The sequence below is a fragment of the Callospermophilus lateralis genome, chromosome 10 (genome assembly GCF_048772815.1).
Source record: "Callospermophilus lateralis isolate mCalLat2 chromosome 10, mCalLat2.hap1, whole genome shotgun sequence".
Lineage (NCBI taxonomy): Eukaryota > Metazoa > Chordata > Mammalia > Rodentia > Sciuridae > Callospermophilus > Callospermophilus lateralis.
The window spans coordinates 42,723,342-42,743,352 of NC_135314.1; the positions used below are offsets into that span (position 1 = coordinate 42,723,342).

General features: G+C 40.0%; 1 protein-coding gene across 1 annotated transcript in view; it reads right to left on the reverse strand.

The window, feature by feature from the left end:
• Positions 1 to 11,497: 11,497 nt before the first annotated feature.
• Positions 11,498 to 20,011, reverse strand: part of Etv5 (ETS variant transcription factor 5) — a 57,596-nt gene continuing 49,082 nt past the window's right edge. Inside the window, exons 12-13 of the mRNA XM_076867513.2 lie at positions 16,305 to 16,406; positions 11,498 to 14,013 (exon numbers count right to left, since the gene is read on the reverse strand). Of these exons, the coding sequence (XP_076723628.1) occupies positions 13,792 to 14,013; positions 16,305 to 16,406 (324 nt within the window). The 3' untranslated portion in view covers positions 11,498 to 13,791. The remainder of the gene's footprint in view (positions 14,014 to 16,304; positions 16,407 to 20,011) is intronic.

Genomic DNA, 20,011 nt, shown 5'->3' on the forward strand with positions numbered 1-20,011 from the left:
CTCCCAGTCAACCACTTGAGCAAGAATCCCAATCTCTGGCTTTGCTTCTAGATAAGAATTCTTTCCAGGTGTTCTTAATACTCCTCTCTAAGCTGTCACTCAGTGGAAGAAATAACCCCTCTGGCAAAAGAAACAACACAGGTCAAGGATGTTGATTCTTCTAAATGTATCTGGAAAGTTTCCTGGATCTACTAATCTTTCAAAACATACCAGATAGTTAATGCTGAGCGACTACCAATGTGTAACTTTATTTAGGCAAGTTCATCAGATAAAACCAGTGGGTGATATTTAATTAGGGAATGGGTTAAGTACACCAGGGAAAAGTGTTTTTGTTTATTTTGCTATTTTAAAAATTGACAGATAGTAATTTCACAACTTTATGGATATAGTGTGATGTTTCAGTATATTTACACATTGTGTACTGATCAATGAGGACATTGAGGTTATTCACCATTTCAAACATATAACATTTCTTTGTGATGAGGACACTCAAAATTCTCTCTTCTTGCTATTTATTTATAATATTTATTTTTTAGGTGTAGATGGACACAACACAATGCCTTTATGTGGTGCTGAGGATCGAACCCGGGTCCCACCCATGCTAGGGGAGTGTTCTACTGCTGAGCCACAATCCCAGCTTCTCTTCTTGCTGTTTTAAATGATATGATACATTATTGTTGACAATACTCACCGGACTGTGTAACAGAACACCGGAACTGGCTATGACTTTGTATCTGTGAACCAACCTCTATCAGCTGGCCTCTGGTAACCACTATTCTGATCTCAGCTCAGCTCTTTCCAATTCCACATATGAGTGAACTCGTGCAGTGTTTGCCTTCCAGTGTCTGACTTCTCTCACTTAACAGTTATCTCCAGGTCTATCCATGTTGCTGAAAATAACAGGATTTCATTCTTTTTAAGAGTTGAATTGTATTCCATTGTATATATGCATCACATTTTCTTTACCCATTCATCTGTTAGTGGATACCTCAGTTGATTCCATACTTATGTTCTTTTTTTAAAAAAGTATTTATTTAGTTGTAGATGAACACACAGTATCTTTATTTTATTTATTTTATTTTTTTTATAAAGATGTTTTTTTAGAGAGAACTTTTTAATATTTATCTTTTAGTATTTGGCGGATACAACATCTTTGTTTGTATGTGGTGCTGAGGATCGAACCCGGGCCGCATGCATGCCAGGTGAGCGCGCTACCGCTTGAGCCACATCCCCAGCCCTCTTTATTTATTTTTATGTGGTACTGAGGATCAAACCCAGTACCTCACACATGTGAGGCAAGCACTTTATTACTGAGCTACAGTCCCAGCCCCCATACTTATGTTCTTTTGATTGTAAAAGCTCCATATTCCATTATACAGAAGGGTGAGTATAGTCAACAATATTGTATCATACAATTTAATAGCAGGAAGAGAGAATTTTGAGTGTTCTCAACACAAAGAAATGATATATGTTTGAGATGATGGATAACCTCAATGTCCTGAGTTGATCAATACACATACACATCACCATCTTAACAAAATGATTAAACCCAGAATCCATAATGTTGGAGCAAACTGACATGTTTCTTTTGAAGTGATGTGGCAGGAAATACATAATAGCACTTAGTGGTATTCCTGCCCCAAACCGTTAACCTGAATCCAACCATGAGAAATATCAAATCCAGCTCAGGAGGCATTCTAATAAACAATGAGGCTGGAGAATGTCTGAAATTAATTAAAAAGTGAATAAACAGATGTGACAGAAAAATTTAAGTGTTTATATGTATTTATATTCTTTCTTCTTTTTGTGGACTTGAAATTTCTATAAAAACAAGTTTGTAAACACAATGAACACATGCACACAATAATACTACATAAAAATCCACGTGCTTTCAAATTTGTTGTGCAGCATTCAGTTAAAATCCATTTTATCAAATCATATTATGAAATGTGCATTATAATTATAGTCAATACTCATCTTATTTCAGTTTATAATAAGATTTTCTACCTCCTATTAACAAAAAATAAAATTATATCCTAGCTGCTGGGCCAATTAGTTATAGCAATATATACCTTCCTTTTTCATTAAATACATGGAAAATTTAATCATAATGCCTAATGAAATTAATGGAGCTATTTTGGCCTTTTAAATGCATCACTTAATTGCATTATTCCCAAAAGCTGTCCACCAGAATTCAGTACCTATATGGACACACATTTACCAAAGCAGTACCTTGCCTTCAGCAACACTCATCACATTAATAATAATTGGTAATTTTAACCAATTTTATAATTTAGGTAATTATAAAATAAGGGGGGCTACCATTATCATCTTGCTTTGGTAACTTGGTGTGATTAATTTGTTAGATTTGCATCTGCATCAGTTTAATCTTTGTCTGCTTTAGTAGTTTATTTTTTTTTCTTTTTTGAGATACAGTCTCACCTTCCCAGTAACTGTGGACTTGAGCATGCACCTCCATGCCTGGTTACTTTAGTAATATTTCTTGTGATGATACATAGTACAAAATATATTTTCCAAGTTTTAAATTTTTATCCCTTAAAATGTGTAGCGGCACATTTATTTGAAAAAAAATGACACCAGACTCTCTGGCAAATTAAAGTCAGAATCTGATTTATTGGTCTGACAATGAGGCTCAGCTTTGCCAAAACTATTCTGGAAAACATTTTCTAGAACATTCACTATTGAATTATCTAAATGGCATCTTTGAAGTTTTGACAAAACAGAGTTAAAGTATGCAATAAGACGAAGGCATTTAAACAAAACAAAAAAAAAAAATTGAGATGTGACAGATTCTGTGGAGGTTCCATGATCCCCACTTCCTGGTATCCTTGCCTTTGCGTAACCCTCTCCCAATGAATGGGGATGGAACCTAAGACTTTCTTCTAACCAAGAGAATATGGCAAGGACCATGGATGCACATGATTGTGTGTATGTGATTGTGTTACATAAGATTATAACAGAGAGACTCCTTTGCTGGTTTGAAGAAACAAGTGACCCAATCAGGGAGACTCAAGGAGCTGAGGGTAGCTTCTAGCTGGCATCCAGCAAAGAACTGATGTTGCCAACTCTTATGTGACCTTAGAAGTAGATCCTCTCCCAGCCGTGCCTTAGATGTGACTGCTGTCCCTACTGACACCTTGACTGCAGCTTGGGGAGACTGTGAAGTAGAGGACTCAGCTGGATAACCACAGCTAGGTTTGGTGCCCAAACTCCTAACCCACAGAAATTGGGAGGAAAATAATTTCTTGGGTTGAACTCACTAAGTTTGTAGTAATGTTTTTACACACCGATAGATACAATAAATGGAAAAACTATGTTGAAATTAATATTTTAATGTTTAAGTGATTTGGAAACCAGCTGATTAAGTGGCAGTTCAAGAGGAAGAATTGTAAGGCAGTGGTTGTCAGACTTGAGCATGCATCAAAATCACCTGGAGGCCTTCCTGGTGAAATTCAGATTCCTGGGTCCCACTCCCAGAGTTTCTGATTCCATATGTCTGGGGCAGGGCCTGAGAATTTGCATTCTAACAAGTTGGCAGGTGATGCCCATGTAGCTCGTCTGAAATCCATACTTTGACAACCACTGGTGGGGTCACTGCTAGCTAAGTCTTGGTAAAGCCCCTTTGCTATACCTCTCAGAAATTGAGAAAATGATTAGGTTTTAATGACTAGTAAAAATTTCTTCACAAGTTAAATTGTCTTCAATGTTTTATTTTCAACAAAATTAAAGGAGGACCTAGAAGAGTTACATAAGAGAGATCATTAAAAATAATTTCTGAGAAAAAAATAATTTCTTATGAAAAATAAGCATGGGGATTTTGGCATACAAAGTATTCTGAGAATGGATTGGCTTTTCTATATCTCACACATACACACAACTTCTTCCATTCTTAAGCATGTATTTAAGTGACAAAGAATGTTAGGGTAAGTTAGACTGCTGTTACAAATAGACCCAAATATTGTTCAGATACAATTGGAGGTTTATTTTTTGTTGATTCTCCAGCATGTGGTGAATCAGAGACCCAGGCTTCTTCCATCTTTGACTCTGCCATTTCCCAAGGTCTCACCATCATCTCCATCCAACCTGAAGAACATATATAGGAGGTACCACTGCTTCTTAATAACCCTAGCCCAGAGATAACATAGAGTGTTCAGCTTATCTTTAGAGAAATGAATAACATGACTGCTGCATTCATCTGGGTCCAAACAGAAGAGAAAAGCCACTAAGTAATTTGAATAGGGAAAGTTTAATATAAAGAATTCCTAACAGGGAATTGGAATAATAGGTGATTGGCAGTTCAGAAGTGAAGAGAGAGAAGATCTAAAGAATGGATGCCACTCATAGGGCTGAGACACAGCTCCTTTTTCTAAGATTCAGACTTCATTGGAGAAGTTTGAGGACACCAAGATCATCGTTAGGTTCAGTGACTTGTGAGAAGGACTCAAAGAACCCAGAAGAACTGTTACTCTTAGGGTTATAGTTTATTATAGTAAAAAAAAAATACAGATTAAAGTCAGTAAAGGAAAAAGGCACATAGGGTGGAGTCTGGGAGACACTGGAACCAGGCTTCAGGTTGTCCTCTCCCGGTGGCAGATGAAAAGCACTTAATTCTTCCAGCTCTGATGTACGAAAACACTGATGAAGTATTGCTGACAAGGGAAGCTTGTGTGAGCCTTGATGTCCAAGATTCCTATGGTGGGTGGGTCACACAGGCATGACCGATGGTGCACATGGCTGACCTTAGTTACTCAGTTCCTTTCAGAATCCACAGGGGGCTAAGGTCCCTGCCATAAATCACAGTGTTATCATAGGTTATCTGGTATGGCTCAAGGTCCTAGATAAATAAAAACACACTTATCAAGCAGGATATTCCAGGGGTTTAAAAGTTATTGCCCAGGAGCCAGGTAAAGGCCAAACTTTTTGGAATGTGCAAGGTTTGGGTAAAATGCAAGCCGAGTTAATCCTTTACTTCAGGTGTTCAGTTCAATGAGTGTTGACAAATAGATATATGAACAACTCCCCAAGCCAAGGTACAGCACATCCACTCTACCCTTCCAATCGATACCTGCCCACTCATCCTCAGCTATTGCTCTCTATCACCAGGGATTAGCTTTGCCTATTTTAAAATCCCTCATAAATTGAATCAGATAGTATGTATTATTTTGTGTCATTTATTTATTTGTTTAAGTTTAATATGGTTTTTTGGGGGTGGTGCCAGGGATTGAACTCAGGGGCACCCATCCACTGAGCCATATCCCCAGCCCTATTTTGTATTTAGAGAGAAGGTCTCACTGAATTGCTTAGTGCCTCGCTCTCGATGAGGCTGGCTGTGAACTCAAGATCCTCCTGTCTTAACTTCCTGATCCCCTGGGACTACAGGTGTGTGCCATTGTGCCTGTCTAATATGATGTTTTTGAGACTTATCCATGGCACTGTAGTATGCACACCACAAGTGGTTTATCTGTTCTCCTGTTGATGGACATTTGAGTTTATTTTTATTTTTTTAGTGGATGTTGTAAATAAAGCTTTTATAAATGTTCTAGCAAAGTTCTTTTTTTTTTTTTTTTTTTTAATAATACGTATCTATATCTCTCTGGAATAAACCCTTGGGATTGGAATTACTGGATCATAGGTGTTTTCCATAGTTAGATGTTTTCCTTTATAAGAAACTGCTAAGTAGTTTTCCAAAGTGGTGGTACCTCTTCACACAACCACCAGCATTGTACCCACGACAAAGTTTGGTGTTGCTAGGCTTTCTTATTTTAGCCATTCCAATGGATATCGCTGAAAGGTCTCAAGCAGGGGAGACTTGACTTTAAAAGAAAATCACTCTTACCAGGCACAGGTGGCACATACCTGTAATCCCAGCAGCTCAGGAGGTTGAGGCAGGAGGATCACAAGTTTGAGGCCAGCCTAAGCAACTTAGCAAGGCCTTATGTAATGTAGTGAGATTCTGCCTTAAAATTAAAAAGGCTGGGGATGTGGCTTAGTGTTAAATGCCTCTGGGTTCAATCCCCAGTACAAAAAAAGAAAAAGAAAAAGAAAGGAAAAAAAAGGAAATCACTCTGAGTACAATATGGAGGGGGAGAATGGATGAGGTGATAGCTGTTCAATAAATATTTATCTATGGAAAACATCTATTCCATGATCCAGCAATTGTGATCCTAAGTATTTACTCAAGAGAGATATAAATATGTATTACAAAAAGACCTTTGCTAGAACATTTATAGAAGTATTATTTATAACACTAAATAAAAATATAAACCTCAAATGTCCATCAACAGGACATCAGATAAATAAACCACATGTGGTCTTCATACTACAAATACACACAGTGCTGATTTCAATGGTACAGGTGAGAGAGAATGTGGATTACGTTATGGGACTTAATGCTGAAGATGGATTTGAAAGGTATTTAGAAGTTAAAATTAATAGAGGAGTTTGCTGCTAGTTAGGAACATTAGAAAAGCTCCAAATTATTTTTTGTTATTGTTTTTTAATTTGGTGGTGGGGGGGTGTAGGTCACTTGGCTTGGCTTGGTTTTGAATAGACATTTGTGGTGCCTCTGACAAATGCGACTGTTTGAACATGTTGTCCATTTACTGTGGAACAGCATACAGTCACTAAAAATGTGTTGTAGAGGAATATTTCTTGATATAGAAAGATTTCAAAGTGAGTTGCTTAAATAATAAGTTACAAAATTCTGTAAATGTAGATTGACCACTTTTTATTTTTAAAAAACCATATTGAGGGGCTAGGGATGTAGCTCAGTGGAAGAGTGCTTGCTCGAAGCCTGGATTAGATCCTTAGCACTGCAACAAGCAAACAAAACAACAATAAAACAAAAACAAAAACAAAAAACAAACTGTATTGAGAAAAGTCATCTGAAAAGCTGTACAGTGAACTGTTGACTGTGATCTCTAGATTGAGTTTTCAGAATAGTTTTTAATTGGGGCTATATTTTTTCCCCATTTTTCTACAAAGAACATGTGCTAATTGTGTAATATGAAAAAAGTTATTTTTAAAACATTTAAAATTTCAAAAATAGAAATTTATTTTAAGAGCACAAAATGAGAATAAATAGAATCCCAAAGGGATGGGAAGGTAGTGGTAACAGCATCTAGCTCCTTCCTTCCTCCTTTATCCTCGAATGGCTCCTTCTACCCTGTTCCTCTGGGCACAATATCTGGCAGGAATTTCTAGGCTTCTTTCAGATTTTGAGAATCTGAGGGTGGAGTGGAAGGGCTTTTGAGAAAGACTGAGCTGAACTCAAATCCATGATTTTGAAATCCATGAAGAATTCTCTTTCTCTGATCCCTGTGCCCAACTTACTTTGGTTAGTTATGTCCCTACCTCCCACCCCTCCAGTACTGGGGCACTCTACCTCTGAGCTACCTCCTCTTTTTATTTAGAGACAGGGTCTTGCTAAGTTGCCCAGGCTGGTGGCCTCCAACTTGTGATCCTCTTGCCTCAGTCTCCTGAGTATCTGGGACTACAGGTATGTGCCTGTCCCTGGCTGGATGCCAATAGTGTTGATCGGTTCTGTTGTATCTGCCACTTCATGGAGTGGTTCATGCACATCATCTATGACCTGTGCTGCTAATCCAGCCCCAGTCCTCATCTTACTTGACACATCAGAGGCAGCTGCCACAGTGGATCTCTTCTTCCTGGAAACTCCCTCTTGGTTATTCCTACTTCACCAGCCAGTCTTTTTCAGTCTTCTTTGCCCCTCCAATCTTTTAATCTTGGAGTGAGTGTCCCAGGGGCTTGGTCCTTGGAACCTCTCTTTGTTGTATCTATACTTATTCCTTAGTGATTTTATCCAGCCTCAATTTTAAATACTCTTGCACACACTGACTACTCCTAATTTCTATCTCCAGGCTGTGTCTCTTTCCTGAACTCCAGACTCCCACATCCCAATTGGTGTTTCCATGTGATTTCTAACAGCCGTCTCAAAGTTGACATGCCCATTGGAATGCTGTTCTTCCCTCACCCCCAACCCAAATTGTTGCTCCAACTTTCTGTTAATGCAACTTCAATCTTCCTTGTGCTCAGGCCAAAAATCTTGGAGGCATAATCAACTTCTCTTTTTTTTCTTCACTTCAGATCTAAAAATGTATCTATCTTAAAAAATGTATCCAGTTATGCCCTCCTTAGGCCCCTGGTCACCCTCTTGCCCCACCTGGGTTACTTCAGCAGACTCTAATGATCTTTGCTTCTTTCCTAGTCACTTCAATTTAGACGTCAAAGTGATCCTTTAAATATAATACATCAGATGATGTCATTTCTAAGCTCAAAAAACTCTTGGCAGCTAAACATGAGTAGATACTGGTGTCCTAAAAATCTTGCTGGCCCTAGGTGCTACGACCCCAGTTCCTTTCCTGATTATAATTTACTATACTCTCTCTCCTTCAATCCAGTTTCATAGTCTTTGCTTTTCCATATGTCAAGCCTGCTCAAAGCTTCACTTTTCTTTCAGATATCCACATGGCAGCTACTGTTCGCAAGTCTTTGCTCAACTGTGAGGTCTTCTCTGACTTCCTTGTTTAAAAGTGCAACTCTCCACCCCCATCTTTCACTTATGTCCCTTCCCTGCTTTATTTTTTTCCATAGTACTTAGTATCTTCCAACAGATGCTATCATTTCTTTCTTCCTTTCTCATTTCCCCAGATGTAATCCCAGTCCTTGGCATAGAATAGACTCTATTTATTGGATAACTGATACTTGGTATGTTATATCTTAGATTCTAGTTTCATATAGAGAAATGTTTTCCCCACTAGCTTGAGAGTTGTTAAAGGGAGGGTGGGTTTGTGATTCCTCCCCCTCCACAAAGCTTACCACTGTGTCTTACCTGATACATAACTGGATGATGGAAACTCAAGATGGAGACTCTCCATCCATCTTGGAGACAAGGAAATAAGGTCATCCAGGAGAGCCCTGTTAATTATTAGAGGTACACACTCCATTGATGCTCCATGGCCACCTGAGTTAATTGAATAGTTCCCAGCACATGGATACCTGGTAGGAAGTACATCCCTGTATAACCTTCAACCAATAGAGGATCTGCAGCCTGGAGCCAATGTAGTCAGAGCAAGATGGTGGCACAGTATTTAAGTATGGAGCTGGCAACTAGAGCATTTAAGTGTTTAAGGGATTATCACATGTATTATCATATACAAACAGCCCTTTAGTTTGACAATGTCATTAATATAATTTCAGTATCCTTCAGTGCCTTCCATCTAGTAGGTACTTAGTGGGTGCTTGGAAAATGGATAAACACATGTCTTTAATTGTGGGACTGAGTTGTCTCTGAAGCTTGCTTAGAGGTAATTGTTGAATTGACTACACATACACATACACACCTTGAGTTACCTAAGAAATTCCTTTCCTCCTTGCCTCTTAGGAGGTCTAGGAAGCAGCACATTATTGATTCTCCTATTGACCTAGGAGGTCCTCCAAGACTGTGTAGTCAAACTTAGTCAACCGTAGAGCGGGGACCAGAACCAGATGTCCAGCCTTCAAGGGTCTAGTGTTATTTCCACAATAGCCACTGTAAACATTCCAAGGAAGAAAGTAATTTTGGAGGCTGACAGCCATGAGTATTTTCAGATTCAATTTCAACAAAGTGATTCCATTTAAGAAAGATTGCCAAAAAGGTAATGGAGATTAAAAAAAAAAAAAATGCTCTGTAAACTGTAAAGTGCTATCCAAAGGTTAGCTATCTGAGGTTCATCGCCAAGGTCAACAAATCCAGGCCCGGAGGTTGAGCCAGCTGTTAAATTGGAGAAGCTAAGTAAGGAAAGGCTGGTCAGTCAAGGGGCCCCTTTTGAATGGGATTATCAGTGTATTTGCCAGGATCAAAGGATACAGTTGCTTGCCTGTGTATCACCTTCACTCCTGGCACCTATTTTAAGTACATTATACATTTATGCTGAATAACATCAATACTTACATTATATATGTTTGCCTTAAAATGGATATTTTTCTGGACGTTCCCATTTTTGCTCATTTTGGAAGCTACACGCTGAGCTCTAGCCACCTGCAAGGCTGGGCATCAGATTGTCTCTCCAAGGTTTCCAACTGTCTGGGTACATGAGTGTTTTTCTTCCACATTAGTTTCCATTTGTCCCAGCTGCATCAGAATTGAGATTCTGCACATACTCTGGCTTTCAGAACTACATTCTTTTGCCCTCACACTACCTCTTTGTCATCTGACAACTGAATAAGCATTGTTCCTCTGGCATGGCTCGTGAAAAGGGACTCTGATGAAGAATAAACTTCACATTTTCTGGCTTCCTTATCCTAGCGCCCAACACTAGAAGGGCAGCAGTGTTTGGTGACCTCCCGCATTAGGTTAACGATCTGGGTCTGGGCCCAGGCTGGATAATGAGCCTGTGAATAATGGGGGAGCTGACTGTCAAAGCCTTATCATGGTGGAGTTGAGAGGAGGGCCCCTTTGTCCTGCACCCCTGCCCCTTCTCCCTAAGCATCTTTTCTTAATCTGTTGAAGCTAATGGGGTTTATGTGGCAGACATTCATTCCCCACAAGCTCCAAATAGAGTGGCTGTGCACCGATTCAGTCTCGATGTTACTACACTTAAAGCTTGTAAACCAGTGAAAGAAAGATAGTAGATAAACTTACAGAAAGCCTTCTGTTGTAGACTTGAAAAAAAGCTCAATTTTATTTCTCCATTGTAATAAGAGTCTTGCAAAACCCAAATTAAAGGTACAGAACACTAAAGGGCACAATACCTGCACACAACCCTGCAAACTTGATTTCCTTCCACGGGTTTCCCAAGTGATAAACTTTCACAAGAAAGAGATACCTGGAGGAAAGATACCCACTATTGAATGGCCAGAAAGAAACACAACAAGACAACAAGAAGTTCTTTTTCTTTCTTTCTTTCTTTTTTTTTTTTTTAACAAAGGGACCAAATTTTACTAATGAGTAAAATTTTTACTTGTCAAAAGCAAAACTTGGGAGAAAATTAGGAAATGGTCTTGTAAGTTTTTACTGGTTTTCAAGGTATCTGTCTAAGGGTCTAAAATAGAATCATCCTGAGACTAGTCTAGTTAATCTTTTCACACAATCCAAGTTCCAAACATGAACTCTGTTTTTAAAAATTAGTTACCAAGAGTTGGTGACTAAGTGGGATGAGGGGTGGGGTGATCTCTGTTCACCACTGGCTAAAAAAAGAATCTTTCTATCTCTCATCCCTTTTGGATGATTTTTTTTTTTTTTTTTTTTTTTTGAACTAGAATATCCAGGTAACAGTTTCTTCAACTACTTTGAACTCTACCATCTATTGGTAAGGCAAAATAATTGTGTGGCAGGGGTAAGGGTACGGGGTGTAAAGTTGCTTTACTTTTGCTTGCTTGAAAGTTAGCCCACTGAGGGCAAGAAAGAGGCGTTCCAGGCACTTATTAAACGAAAAGCAAACTTCTTTATTGTACACAGTACAGAATATAACGCAGCTTGGCAGGATGCATACAGCCCTGCGCAGGGGGAAGTATTTAAAATCAATTGGCAGGTTAAAGCCTTTCTGCACTGTAGACTTTCCACACTCTGGAAAAGAAGCAAACAAACAAACAAAACCCCCCTCAAAACCCTGAAAAAAACAAAAAAACAAAAAAAAACAACCAAAATCACCCAGGAGGTGCATGAGTCCAATGGGAATGCAACGGTGATGCCGCCATCCTATATCTCGAGACAGCACAGGCCACGTGGTTACAGCAGGGGAGGGGCAGCTCAGGCGACAGAAGATTATTTTCATACTTGCTAAAACAGCATAAATTTATTTAAAAAAAAAAATCCCAAACCAGGATAAGTAAAGAAAGGAAAAACAAATCTATACAGCATTTACAACAAATAAATCTCTAGCCAGCTGGGGGGTAAAATATGCATCTATGTATAGACTATGTGTAGATTAGAAAGCTATAAATATGGTTTAGAAGAGTCCTTTGATTAGAGTACAATGCTAATTACGACCCAAGATATAAACTCCACACCTTTGTGGGCTAATTTCCCATAGAGGAAAATCTCATTTTTCCATTATCTATAAAATGCACCTTTATCCCTGTGAACCTCTTCACAAATGTGCTGTTGGTTATAAGGGGGATCATGGAGCATTCCGTTTTTTGAAAAGCAACTCAAAGCATGTGCCTCACACACACGGACTCAGCACTGTCTTCTCCACCCACGAGGAATAGCACAGTCCTTCTTAATGTTCTGAGTGACACAGGGAGCACAAAATTCCATCACTGGAGCAGGCAGCAAGTGCCATCACCCTCTAGAGTGATTTTCCTCTACTTTGAGCTCAACTTTCACTCAGCTTTAACTCGGTTGTTTTAAACTTTCCCAATATAATACAGCAATTAGAAGAAACTTAAAAAAGTGGCAGGAAACCAGAGTGCTAGCACTGTTTTACCTGTCGGTGTCACCAGTAAGCCTCAAACCCTACAGAACTGTTATGCAGGGTTTAAAGCCCAAGATGTAAAGAAAAAGGGAAAAACAAAAAAAAAAAAAACAAAAAAAAAAACCACAAATGGATGAAATGGAAATTGTCATTAGTCATGCCCAGGGAAGAATCCCTAGGGTTCCCACCCGGTGACCAAGTTTCAAATGGACATGACAAGTAATATGTACATCTGCTTCCCAGAGAGGGCATGTTAGTGAACACGGGGAGCTATACACATAGAATCTATGCTTGTGTCCAGGCTGCCCTGCACACTTCAAAAATGTACAACTCAGGTGCAAATGTTCCATCAGGTTGTCTGGTGCAGAAAGCACAAAGCAGGCCACAGAGCGGGCTTTTATGTGGCTAGGGAACAGCCCCAGCAAAGCCCCTCTCAAGCTGCAGCTCTTCATAAGTCGGCACGGCCCTGCCTATGGGACACAGTGCACAGTTACCAAAAGGTTTGTTTTTGTTTTTTGCTTTAAATACCAAAACTACAAAAATCAGTTTATAAACTGTTTTTCCAAAACAACCACCAAAACAAAACAACCCCCCGCCCCCCGAATCAAAGCAAAACTAAATACTGTCAAAACTGTTAATTGCCCTTCCCCTAAAATGAAAGCCATCCACATTCAGCCATGTGACTGGGAAGAGAGAGGGGGCCTGCTCTATTTGGTGACCACATGGCTGGAAGGTTCCCAAGCGTAGCAATGGTTTATGATTTGAGAACCATGGAGTGGGTAACAGCTGTTAGGACTGATTCTCCCCTTTTTCTAAACCAAGGGGAAGTATTTCAGATTGAGCTAGAAGAACTCTCCAAATTTCAACACATATTTTTAACCTTTAATTGGTCTGAGCCTCCCCAACTCAGTCTACCTACTTTTCTATGAGCTTGTGATTTCTTTAATAAATTGTGCAAACCAGAGCCCTTCTATGTAAAGGCATTTAGTAGTCCATGATCAACACAGATTGTCACACACTCGGTCCCATTTTGAGGGTACTAACCTGAACAAGGTATTGCTTTGCATATATTGTCCATGGTAGTGAGGAGGCTCCATTCCCACATCCTCTTCCCAGAAACCTCATCAGAATCAGAGTCGAGGCACCAACCTTTTGGTGGTTTTTCTGCCCCTGCCTGTTCCCACTCCCCAGCCAAGGTATATGCCTTTCAGGGTGAAAATCCAGAGATGGCTTGGGCTCTCCGGATAATATTCAAATGGCAAGCTTTAGAACAGCCAAGAACACAAACAAAACCACTGCCCTCATCTGCCTGAACGGGAACTGCTAGGGTTTGGCTGCTCAGCCACTCAGGAACTTAGTAAGCGAAGCCTTCAGCATAAGGGAGGCTGCTGCACCGATCCATGTCCAGGAGGTAAGCGGGGTTGTCTTCAAAGTGGGTCAGTGGCAGGGTGTCCTCCTCGTTGAGGGGGCATTCAGACTCTGCCTTCAGGAAAGGACGCTGATTGTCCGGGAAGGCCATGGAGAAAAGGGCATCCGGGTCACAGACAAATTTGTAGACATATCGTTCCCCAGCCACCTGCGAGAGAAACACACCTTAAAAGGCCCAGCTGGGACAGGGAATGGGGGTCAAGGGAAGAAAATGACATAATTTGAAGCCCAACCTCTCAGGGAGCTAAGAATCAAAAGGTCTCATGAGTAGCCGGTTATACAAATCACTGGGATTTGAGCAATCTTGGGGACCTAACTCAGCAGTTGAAACAGATGATATTTCAATTTCAAATTCACACCAGATAGGCTCTTTCAGAAGAAAATCCTCATTCTGACAGCTTGGAAAGCTTAGAAAACACACGTATGCTGAAGCTGCTGCCTGGGGTTCCAAGGTCTGAGGGTTGAAAGGTGTAATGCATAAGCCAGACCTCATTTTCAGTTACCTCCAAAGTTTACGGTCTTCATGGGTTGGGTCTATTATTATTATTTTAAAAAAATATTTTTAGTTATAGATGGACACAATATCTTTAATTATTTTTTTATGTGGTGCTGGGAATCAAGCCCAGTGCCTCACACATGCAAGGCAAGTGTTCTACCACTGAGCCACAACCCCACCCCTAGATCTATTATTTTGAAGGATTAGGAATTTGATTGGAAAATCTGTGTGAAAATTTTTAAGGATGTCCCATAGTCAAGTAGAAATGCTTTTTTGGTATACCCTCAGTTTTAAAAAAATTATTCACTGCAAGGTTCTGCTATACTCTAGGAGCTCACAACTGCCTTGGTATGGACTTTATGCATTATAATATCATTGGAACCAGAGGTCTTGATTATTTACGGTGCTCATCGGGTAGCTGATGAGTCATCCAGGTCAAAAGAATTACCCACTCTCTTTTGGTCATGCAGCAACAGTGCAGGAAGGCACATATCCTTGAAAAAGCAAACCTGATCCTCAGCTTGTCAGGTAATGCAGAAAGGCAAGGGAAGACTGCTATCATTACTGGTAAAATAAGCACTTTACGATAAAAAATCTGAATTATTGAGTTTAATCCTGCCCATTTGTCATTCTGTTGTGATTCTCAAATAATTAAAAAAGTATGACTTTGCTTTCACATCTTGGGTTTAAGAAGTATGTGGTTCCAGTAGTAAGTTTGCAGAAGTAACAGTACAATCAGGCCAAGAGGTCTTAAGTTTATTTCACAGTTCCACTTCTATGTATGTTTAGTCATCAGAATGTGTTATCTGCACCAATTTTTCATAGAACCCAAGTATCGGAAATCTGAAATTTTTCTGAAGCTGGATGGCTATGGTCTTCATCAAAGCAAGTTTTAATCAACCATCCCTATTTGTTTTTTTTAAGCCACAGCTTAATCCCCCAGAGTCAGTCTGTGTGGAACAGTGAGGCAGGAGAGGAGGATGGTAATACTACTAGATCCAAGTCAGGCCTAGCTGATGACACTAAAAGTAAAAGGGATAGGGGATCAGAAGGAAATGGGAAGTGATTGCTAACAGGAATGGGGTTTCTTTGGGGGGTGATAAAGTATCCCAAAATTGTGATTGTTGCATGGATTAAGGATGCTCAACTAGTAAAGTCCATGTGAATATTCCCAAACCTAGAAAACTGTGTAACTAAAACACTTCAGGTCCCAAGATTTCAGATAAAGTATACTCGGTCTACATCATGTAGACTGCCTAAAAGTATAAATGCCAGAATTTTGGGAACTGCACAGTATAAAATTTGGTGGCTAAGGAAGGTCAGAAAAAGATTTGCCATTCCCACCTTCTATTACCACCCATCCCAATAAGTATTTTGTATTGCCTGACATCTTCAAAATATACCCTGTCCTCTACCCTGCAAAAAGCAACCTGCTATTGGGTGATTCAGTTGCCATTTTATAATCTTTGGGCTTTTGAGTTTTAGTTTCTATAGGTTCTGAAAAATAAGATTTTCTTATTCCTCTAATACTTTGGAGAGCATTAAGTCACCAGATTTGGAGGGCAAGGTGTTTTAACAACTGAAGACTTCAACAAAGTTCTTATGGGAGTGGAGACCTTCAAACTGATTCCGGATAAAATGGCTGGTTTCGTGTGGACATCTTAATAATCATGCGATTTAAACAAAGCAGAAGAGGCTAACTTTCCTATTGTGTCTCCTATAAGCAACTCCTGGTTTCTTTGTATCCAAGAACATTAAAGGTGCTCTTAATTATCCACTTAATTCTTACCTTGCTTGTTTTTTTCAATATGCCTTTCTACCACAGAACCACTCATCAGGCTAACACTTTCTTTCAGCTATCATAAACAGTCTTATTATAGAAGCCCTGGACATTTTCTTTGAAACTGATCAGAGAGGTCTAAGAGTCTCTTGTAATTGCTCACCTTCTGCATGATGCCCTTTTCATAGTAGTAGCGTAGAGAACGGCTCAGCTTGTCATAGTTCATGGCTGGCCGGTTCTTCTGGATGCCCCAACGCCGAGCAACCTGAAAAGACAAGGAAAGCAAAGGGCAATGGAAACACATTCCCTGGGCCTACGGTTTTCTCCCAATCCCAGGAGCACCAGTTCTGTAACCTGCCTGCTTTGGCCAATGATCCATTTCTCTGACCTACAAAAGAAAGCATTTAATTCCCTTCAGACCAAACATTGAACAAAGCTGATGATTCAGTCACAACTGCTGGGCGATGAGACCTAGAAGAATCCTAGCACTTTAAGATTGCAGAGGGCTTGGCTAGTGTCCCAGAGGATGCAAGCTCTCTACTGTTTCTCCACGTATGAATTATTGACCAATACCCATAGACCATTAACATGTTGCCATTAAGTGCTATGGTTTCTGTAGCAGTCAATAAGGAATAATTAGAATGGTCATCCTTGAAACATTAGAAACACACTAGTGAGTTGCTAATGGGCAAGCAGAGCAAAAGTTCAATTCTAATAAGATTGGAGAGGGGCCGGGAGATGTTTACTTATTGTTGCTCACGGACTAAGGGGGAATCAGATCATTTCGGCCTTCTGCCATCCAATCCCCTGCTCCCAGAAGACTTGCAGAATGGACATTAAAGCACATAGCACCATTATCCACTTAATGAAAAATTAACAGGGCCTCACAAACAGTTCTGAAGTGCATTATATCTAACTCAGTACACCTGAGGTATAGTGATGGGGGATGTAATTGGAGCTTTGGGCAAAGAAGACTTATAGCAGGAAAACTTCTTACTAGAGTCTACCCAATTATCAGGGCAGTCAAGCATTTCTGGTTTTAAGTATCTCAACTTCCAAAATTTTACTTATGATGATGACTGTTGAGGCAGGAGAAAAATAGCCCTGGAAATGTGGGTTTTCTCAGAGGTCTTTAAATGTACGCAAATCAGGTCATATTTTGAACATTTTAGGTCAGTTTTGGTAACTTAAAAAAAATAACTATATATTCCTTTAATCTTTAAAAGCCAAATATTCAACATGGAATAGGAAAGTAGGGCGAAAACAGCATTTTTGCATAAAGTATTTCCTTACATTATTTTGACAGAACGAAAGCAACTCTTCCTGAATTCAGGATTATAAAACAACCTTTAATAAATAACAGATGAGATGGACACCTGCACACACCTGCAATTTCAGCTACTTGGGAGGCCAAGGCAGAAGGATTGCAAGTTCAAGGCTACACTGGGCATCACAGAGATCTAGTCTCGTAATAAAAAGGGATGGGGATGTAACTCAGTGGTAGAGCACTTGTCTAGTACATGTGAGGCCCTAGGTTCAATCCCTAGTACTGCAAACAAAGCAAAACAAAACAGCCCCACAAAATTTGAAAAATAAATACCAAAATGATCTATAAGGAAGAATGCATTTGTTCTAATTAGAATAGTTCAACAGTAATGATTCTACTCTGCCATGTAAAAAATTCCATGAAAGTTATGTTTCCATTTATTTGCTTCATGCCCCTTTGGCACATATACTGTCCCCATAGTGTACACCCATTTAATTCCATCTTAAAAACAGCCCAAAAGGCAAAATTGACCAAAAATACATCTTGGTCAGAGAATAAATATTTTAAAGCAAGGAAAATAGTGGTTTAGAAGCAAAATCTGCTACATCAACCTAAGTTCTTCTGCTCTGTTCAACAGAAATGACACTCTCTGAAACTAATCTTTAACCACCGTCTGCCCCAAGTGACATGGGTAAATTTCAAAGAATCCCAGCATCATCATTTTACTATGCCAACAGAAAGCAATTTTGAATATTCTTCAACTTCAATTGTGACCTCTCTTTGCTGTCACTTGCATATGCAATAGCTTACTGGAGAGAGGTTTTGTATATGCACAGATTTCAAAGCAGCTCTGGTAGCCATAGTTACTGACTCATCCTCCCAGGCCAGAGCCCTATGATTCAGTGGCCCTCACCACTGCTGCTCCTTCTATAGTAATGCATGATGCAGCACAGCTCCAGGGCAGCTGGAAATGAGGGCTGCCCCTCTTCTGCAGTGGGAGGAGCAGGCAAGAGATCATTGCCAGCTCTTTCTTTCAGTCTCCCTTTAGTAACTTAGGGAACATACATCTTAAAGACTGAGGCTGAAGGAGTTAAAAAAAAAATCCACCTATCTCCTCCTCCCCTTTATCTCCTCCTCCCGCAGCACAGGGAGTGGTTCTTTCTAGCAGCCCATCCTTTAAAACCTCCCAAGGCATCAGTTATCTGCCACATGTTCAACAAACAACCCTACCCCCCAAAATATTCATTAATGCAGATTCACAGTTAAAATGGCTCCAGATTAAAGCCGAGTCAGTCATAATTGAGAGGGTGCTAAGCTGGATGACTATCAAAAGACATTTGATTAGGGGGCCTGCCAAAACGCAGTTTTAAAACCACAATTTCCATGCACAGTGTAATGGATATTATGGATAATTACCCAGAGTGCACTACTCAGCCACACAGCTGCCTACAATTACGTCCCCAACAGCTTCCTCCTCCGCTTCACCCTTCAAGCTCCCCCATGACAACTCCTTATAGCTTTTTCCAGGAGTTGGTATCTTCCTGACATTAACAAGAATGAGCCCTCAAAGTTACACAAGGAGTAAGGGGGAAAACTCGGCAATATCATGTGTCCTGAGACTAACAGTACATTCAAGGAACTTAGTCAGTCCAAGGTTAAGGAGCACTGAGAGTTTGTGGAATGCCTGGGAACCTCCAGGTGGGGTGAGAAGAGCAATTCGTGAAGAAACAAAGCTGCCCAATCAATATGGAGAGGCTTAAGGCTGCCACAAGCCTCTCACACATGCAACTCAGCTGGTTGGCATTTATGAACATTCTGGATTAATATTAGTTTCTTTATTAAGTAAGAAAGCAGGGGCCCTTTGCCATCTGTTCATCATTTTCTTTACCACTGGCAGGAGAGCAGAAGATTCAATAACAGCTTTACAAAGGGTCATAACCAGCTTTACCTGTAGCTGGACAGCCCGTGCTAGGCCTGAGGCAGTGGCAATAAAGTAATAAAAGCTCCTGTTTGTGAAATGAGATAAATCAATAAGGCTGCCCACATGACAGACTTGCTTTCAAAAAGCCTTGGTGAGTTGAGGTAACTTGCTTTCCTCAAGCCTCACATAAACCAGGCTACATTATTAGGAAAGAAGGGAGGGGAAGGATAGGCCTATGTGCAGCGGATGGCTCTCCAGGAGGGCTGGAAGCCTAAAACACGGTCCATTTCCACATGACTTAGCCAGAGAGAAATGCTTGGGAAAACACAGCGGCTCCAAGCTATGGCTTTGAAGGTAGAATGATCCTAATTACAGGCTGTTTATAGTACCTGAAATGGATGTGGACACACATCCATTCTCATGAATGAATACAAACAAGGCAGAGAATACCAATCACATTTTTTTTTTTAAATTGCTTTTAATGAAGTCTGCCTGTTCTACCAATCAGGACTCTTTATGCTTCCAACCCATACTTTCTCTTCCTTTTCTGATTTCATCTTTCAGACCATTTCATTCTTCCAAACCAAGTACCAGGTTGTTACCTCCTGCTGCTAACCCTGGTGCCAACTTATCCCCTTCATGTGCTAAAGTGAGCCCTGGAGTTAACTGAACATCTAAAACT